Source organism: Macrobrachium nipponense, chromosome 19 (genome assembly GCF_015104395.2).
Source record: "Macrobrachium nipponense isolate FS-2020 chromosome 19, ASM1510439v2, whole genome shotgun sequence".
Taxonomy (NCBI): domain Eukaryota; kingdom Metazoa; phylum Arthropoda; class Malacostraca; order Decapoda; family Palaemonidae; genus Macrobrachium; species Macrobrachium nipponense.
The window spans coordinates 46964455-46971646 of NC_061088.1; the positions used below are offsets into that span (position 1 = coordinate 46964455).

The 7192-nt window shown below is 35.5% G+C and overlaps 1 protein-coding gene across 1 annotated transcript; it reads left to right on the forward strand.

The window, feature by feature from the left end:
• Positions 1–787: 787 nt before the first annotated feature.
• Positions 788–6375, forward strand: LOC135216879 (uncharacterized). The gene is made up of 3 exons (XM_064252403.1): positions 788–918; positions 2278–2538; positions 2752–6375. Exons 1-3 carry the CDS (start codon positions 916–918, stop codon positions 4810–4812), a joined length of 2325 nt encoding a protein of 774 aa, XP_064108473.1. The 5' UTR covers positions 788–915; the 3' UTR covers positions 4813–6375.
• Positions 6376–7192: the final 817 nt, after the last annotated feature.

Consider the following 7192-nt stretch of genomic DNA (forward strand, 5'->3'; position numbering starts at 1 on the left):
TTATCAGCATTTTTTTCCTTTTTTACAGTACCTTCATACTTATCTTCATAGAGGTTCCCTGGTTTCAGATGTTAACAGCAGTTGAAACACCAATAAGGGATAAATATCTTAAATGCCAGAAACTCTAATAACTTTTTCTTAGATTAATGCTAGCAACACCTCATTCTTAAATCGATCTAGTTCGCTCTTTCTGTGACCTTCGTATTTACTACCCCAGGTCTAGCAACTTTTGGTTTGAGGCTTTTTCTGACTGAGAAAACAATTTTGAGCATCTTCCTCCCGAGATGGATTTCCAACTCACATAATATAAGATAAATGAGATTATCGCTGTTCCGCAATGCTAAAAAGAATGACAATGTACTTTAACTCATGCACAGGTTACACAAGTCTGCTGAATTCAGATGCAACTACAACGCCACAATCGACCGTCTTTCACCGTTCTAATAACCCATTCAGGATTGTCTTCTTTAAAAGCTGGAATATAACAATCTACAGGTTACAATGATTAATACCAAGGAATTTTGATACCTTTTGGGGTGTGGAAGGCTTAGCCGAATATACGGTGAAATCTCAAGCTAGGAGGTCATCGTATCCATTTAAAATTCGTTCACACAGACACACATTCGCAAATGTACTCTTATTTTAACATAATATAATTTTTCTAACGCAATGTACAGTTCAAAAAGTGAATTGCTCATGACTAATGTGTAAGATTTCACCTTGATATAGTAAGGTTATCTCTGTCACATGACATGATAAGATAACAAATTCTAAGTAATCAAGTCGCTCTGGTTCTGGTTAGTCAGCTCTTGTATTTTCCTTCTGTAGATCGTTGAGGAATTCGTTCCTCGCCGAGATTTTACTCTAGAAATCGTCCTTTCACGTAGCAGTCCTAAGATTGCCACAGAAGTAAATATGGTAAGCCCTGTTCCCGTGATATTCGTTTATATATATATATATATATATATATATATATATATATATATATATATATATATAACTCCATATAAGTATCATTTTTAACACGTATGGGAAGTGAAATTTGTATCAACTGCATTTTCTTTGATTTGTCCAATATGGAAGTTACCCACCTAGGAGAAGGTATCTGCACCCCAGCACCCTGTTCATATGATCGAAAATCTAAGAAGAAACAAAATGCTGAGTCTTGGCGTTTTGAACATCTAGGTATGTGGCAAGGAAGTCCAGTTATGCACAACAGTCGATCTGTTTGATGAAAGAAAGTACGATGTTAGTACGGCATTTACTGACAACTAAGTGAGAAGGAAGGATGTTTCATGATTAGAAAGGAAAAAGAGTGACTGCGTCTGTATTGCAGGAGTGCTGGGGACAAGGGAAAGAATGCTAAGATATTAGTGCAACGATTGTTTGGGTAAGGTTCAGTATGGAAGGGGAAGAAGCTCCGATAAAACGTGTACATGGCCCGTTAGTGGAAAGGTGTTTAGAAAATTATTATTCCTCGGGCAAACTAGCAGGCGTGCGGGATTTCCCTTTTATTGTTTCCGGAGGTATGAGGAGTTTGTAGGGTTGCCTGGCATCTAACTGATGTAGCTACAGGTAGATATAAAGGATATGGAACTTGTTTTTACTAATGGAAGCAAAATAAAACAAACAAGTCTTTCAAAGCCGGTATTTGCCAAACATAAAAGCCATTTCCATTATATGATAAAATATGTAAACTTACCGTATGAAATGCAAACACCATCTCTCACAATCTCAACCTCACCCTTACCACTAACAAATCCCAAATAAACATAGAAGTCTCAGGAAATTGACACAATAAAATACATTTTATTATTACACTGTAAATAATTCAGTCTTGAGGGCCAATCTCTTATGAAAATAAAGCTGTGGATGTATCAAATTGAATATTTAGTCTATTATTATCATTGCTACTACTATAATTATGAAATTCTGCCGTTTCTATTTTATTTGTTAAAAACACTGAAAGCCCGCCTGTATAAACTGTAAAATGGGTTAAGGCAATTCCTGAAACTGTTATCTATATTAATTCTGTATTGAAAGTTCTGCTGTTATTATACAGTACAGTCACCACATTTAAATAGAAGAGGATTGTGACTATATGCAAAATATCAGTTAGTATTAATTATAGAAATGCAATGCATATGTAAGCCCATGTGTGCACACTGGTCATGATGGAGGTATATCAGGTCAATAATCACTATTATAATAGCAAGACTGAAATGTATTAGTTGCACTTCTGGGTCCTTTTTATCTAATTATGTTGTTATTTTCCAGGCGTCCTATTCTCCTAAAGAATGTGGAATCTGTCTTAAGGAGTTTGACGAACTTAAATTCTGCCCGAAGATTTTACCTTGCTCACACAACATGTGTGGAGAATGTTTGGATAAAATGATCAGAATACAGAATAAATTCTGCCCTTTTTGCCGAAGAAGCTTCCAAGAAAATTCTTTGCAGAGTTTTGGCACCAACTTCCCTTTGCTGGATGCTTTGAAATGTTTGAAAGAAGTGGAGAATAAGCAGAAGACAACAGTTATGGTAAGTGTACACAGAACCCTCATTGAACGAAAGCCTCAATAAAACACTATGCATTATGAAGGCATTTAATCAAATTCAGAGAGAAAGAAAGCAAGAGAGATTTCCATCATGTAAAAGAAATTTTCTAAAGTGTCAATATCAGTGAAACAAATGAAATATAGCTCATATAGTTTTAGCCATATAAACCAAGCTGTGCATGAATTTCTATTACAGAATAACTTGGATGAGGGGTTTAAGATGATAGCTATTGATGATTATCAGAATAATAAAGACCCAAGAGACTATACAGTATCATCTTACCAAAGAAACAGATGTGAGTCACCTCATTGGAGGGGGAGAAATGAATCATTTTACCAACAGGATATGAGTGAAACACCCAATCATAAGAACCAAAGTGACTCTCCTTACCAGAGAAATAGAGATGAACTGCTCCAGCACAGGAGCCATAGTGAATCATCTCACCAGAGGTATAATGGAGAACCACCCTACCAAAGGGACCAAAGTGAATCCTCTCACCAGAGGTATAGAAGGGAATCCCCTCAGCAGGGGGACCTAAGTGAATCATTTCACCAGAGGTATAATGGAGAACCGCCTTACCAGAGGGACCAAAATGAATCATCTCACCATAGGTATAGTCGTGGACCACCTTACCAGAGGGATCAAAGTGAACTATCTCACCAGAGGTATAGAGGTGAACCAACTCAACAGAGGGACCAAAATGAATCACCTAACCAGAAATACAGTGGCAAACCACTTTACCAAAGTGAATCATCTCACAAGAGGTATAGTGAATTGTCTTACCAGAAGGACCAAAGTGAATCATCTGACCACAGCAATAGAAGTAAATTACCTTACATGACAAATTGTGGTGAACTGCATCACCAGGAAGCCAAGAATGCATTGCCTTGCCATCGATACAGAGGGGGATCACCTGACCAGAGGAATAGAGGGGGATCTCATCACACAGGCAACTGGAACCAGACTCACCACAAAAACCCTGATGAAGCCACTTACAGGAGAGGCAGAGGGGAATCATCAAGCCAGATCCAAGGTGCATCAACTCATCTTTGCCCAAAAATTCAAGAATTTACCTGCATTGATCTCTTAACGATCCTAATCAATGCAGAAGACTTCAGTATATCAACTCAGATGATCAAACAAAAAAATGTCACAGAACCGGATAGCATCCACAGAATTCTTGCTGATCACAAACACGTATTTGAAGAAAATGATGGCAAAATATCCTTTAAACCAGAAATTAAGATATGCTCATACCATATAAGCACTGAAGGTTGCCACGACAGATCTTCATGTTCTAAACTTCACATTTGTCCAAATTATATATTTTTCTCATGTCCAGATGAAAATTGTATTCTTGGTCACAATATCAAGTCGGGTCACAACCAGTCTGTTTTACAGTTATTCTTGATGAACGAACTTTCATCCCAACAACTTCCTCACATTTTATCTCAAGTAATACCACAGTCTACATCTAATCCAATGGGATACCAAACTCACCAAGAGGCGTCCAAGTACTGTGAAGACAAGGGATCTATGAGGGAAAACTTTCAGAATATCCCACAGCGAACTCTGTGGCATGATGATTACGAAGGTAACACAGAGATACCAGAAATATGTTATTATTCAGTGACCAATAAATGCAGTTATGAAATTACAGGCTGTAAGAGACTTCATGCTGATACCCATTTTCACTGGCAAGTGAAAGAGAGAGGCATAGGATGGGTTAATCTGAGGAAAGTCCACGTAGAGGCTTTAGAGAAGGCTTATTGTAATCCAAGTCAGGACACAGCCATCATTCCAACCCTTAACAAAAATAATTGTCAAAGGAGAATCTTCAATTTGTTAGGAAGTGATAAATGGGAAGTAAACTTCAAGGAAATGTCTCTGAGGAATGGAAGAACAAGAGTAAAGCTGAGTCTCAGAAGGATAACTTCACAAAAAATCAATGGGAATGAAGTAGCTACCCAAAAGTATATTTGGTATTTCCAGGACCGGAACAATCAGTGGGTCCAATATGGCAAAACCGACACCACTCTAGGATCTTCTGGTGTGAGTAGCCTCACCTCTGATGAATTAGAAAGGGAGTATCAGAAAGATCCCTCAAACTCAATCACTTTTCATATTTATGGCATCCTTTACATCCTGGACTTTAATACCATGGTCCAGATGAACACAGCCACAAACGTTCGTAGGAATGTTAAGCGGAGGCCAATGTACCACGCGAAAAGCAACAGCTATAAGAAATGCATGTAATTTTTACTCAATGACGCCTCCCGTGTATCATAATTTCTCTTGTACCTACTAATCTATTAAGATTAATAATAGACATTATACTCAAAGATATTTCTCTAGCAAGTGACCTGATATTCGATATATTAGAAATGAAAAACAGATAGCAGCACAAATACTTTGCATTACTCGGCTACTTTGATACAAAGAGAGAACCCTAGTGTAGGGAAAGTATCTGTAACTGAGCAAGAAAATTCTTAGCTACAAGAAAAGCGATAAATACAGGGTGCCAATAGATTCATGGTGCAATCTAAAATGCTTATAGCCTTGAAACTATGCATGAGAGAATTAATCTGTAAAAAGGTTTAAGAAAGCTTGACGTGCATAGTTTTTCTGTTAAATTGCAGCATGACTTTATGAACGCCCTGTATACTTCTTGTGACACAGGAATTAAGTTTTGTATCCCAAATATCCGAATGCATCACACTGTATAAGATTATGAAATATTTAAACAACTCTCCTATGAATACAATGTTTTGAAAAGGATAACGAACATCGATATTTTATGTTTCATGAATAAAATTATTAAAAATCATAAGATTTCATGCATTTTTTCATGGACACAGCAATTGCCAATAATAAACACACAAAATGTTCAATTTATGATATAACATAACGTAATACGTTATACATACACTGAAACTGCAGATTTTGAAGTTAAATATAATTTTTTAAAGGAAAATATACATTTTGGAAATTATGAATTTTCAAGAAAAGTAAATTTCATTCAATGAAAGGAACATTAAAGGGTCAACTTCTTTAGACAAATCATTTCACTACCGTTTGTAAATAAATGAAAGGGTTGTGTTGATGAAATATTAATTTCCATAATTAAATTCTTAAAGGTACATTCGGCCCACGAATAATTAGAGTAGTTTCTTAATTCATTGTTTGTTAAGGAAATATTGTCATATTCACGTGCCAGATTATTTACTTATTAATAAGTAATATTTCCTTTCAAAGATGTTATACATGAAATAAATTAAATTAGTACTGAGTATATTTATTTAACAAATCAAAGATAATTATTATGCAATGTAAGGAAAATATATAAACATGGGTCCACGAATTCTAATCTTATTTTCAACCAAGGCTTCGTGGCAGCAATGTCATAATTATTTGGAAGTTGTCTTTGCTTTAGCTCGAGTCATGACCTAACGTATTGTACTCTACTTGTTTATCATTAGTTCGTCACCTACAGTCAGTCAGCCGATAAATAATGTATTAAGCCTGTCTTTAATAGCAAAATGTGATTCAACTAATGTTCTCCTTTGATTAATAAAATAATTTGCAAGACATTTAGTAAGCCTAAATTTGACTTCTGATTTTGACACGTTTAGTAAGATTGTCCATGCATTTGGATGATTTATGATTACTCATGTAGCCTACTCTTATTTCAAGAATTGGAAATTATTAGAATTCTCCGATGTGTTCTCAGTAATTTTAATATTTCATTTTGATTAACATTAATGAAAATTATTCTGTGTTGTAAGTTTGTTTTGTTTATATTATATCATTTCTTAATTATCCATGGTATTTGATTACCCAGTAATAGCCCAGTGGCATATTTTTTACCTGTACCTTTTGTTTTTCAGTGCCTTGATCCTTAAATACAATCTACTCTTATACCTCTAGTCCTGGGATATCCTCAGCAGACTTTATGCATGTGCCTCAAGCTGTTTGAGATGTTTTGAGTTAGGGTGTTTTCCACACGCATATTATAAGTAGCTGAAAGAATTGAATATAAGAAAGGTGACTTTTTCTTTTGAGTCTGATATCATTTACAATAAAAACCTACTGCTGTAATCAGGGGTTGTTCTTTGACAGCTGCAACAATCATAGTATCTTGCTTTTTTGCGGTGCTTCGAGGAGTTCACCTTCTAGGCCTATTTTATAAACTTTGTACAAAATGTAGTGCAATAAGTGTCTGTCGCTGAGCAAGGGATGTTTCTTTGACCGATAAATGACACATTGACATTCTATTCCCGCGCACATCACGGCATCGATAACAATAGAGTAAGGTCACAAGGTTCACAATGTTCAGGTTTTCAATTTTTATTGTTTTTATCTTTGATAGCATTTTGTGAGTTTCCAGTGTTTTCTGTAAAATTTAACAAATGGAATCGTTCATCTATCATCAGCTTTATATTGAAATGATAATATGTTTATGTGATACTGCTAGTGATAGGTGTCTCCTATCTACTTAGTAATGTGTGTCAGTGGTTGCGATATGACATTTTTTATCACTTCGTTTTAGTGACGTAAATTTTTCTGTATGGAAAATAATTTTACTCAATTATATAACATGATGTTCTAAAGATAGCAGTGACTTTTTAACGTCATT

Excerpts from the sequence above, each read along its gene's own strand:
- LOC135216879 (XM_064252403.1), top strand. Across the intron at positions 2,539-2,751 it reads AGCAGAAGACAACAGTTATG|AATAACTTGGATGAGGGGTT; the intron begins GTAAGTGTACAC and ends TTTCTATTACAG.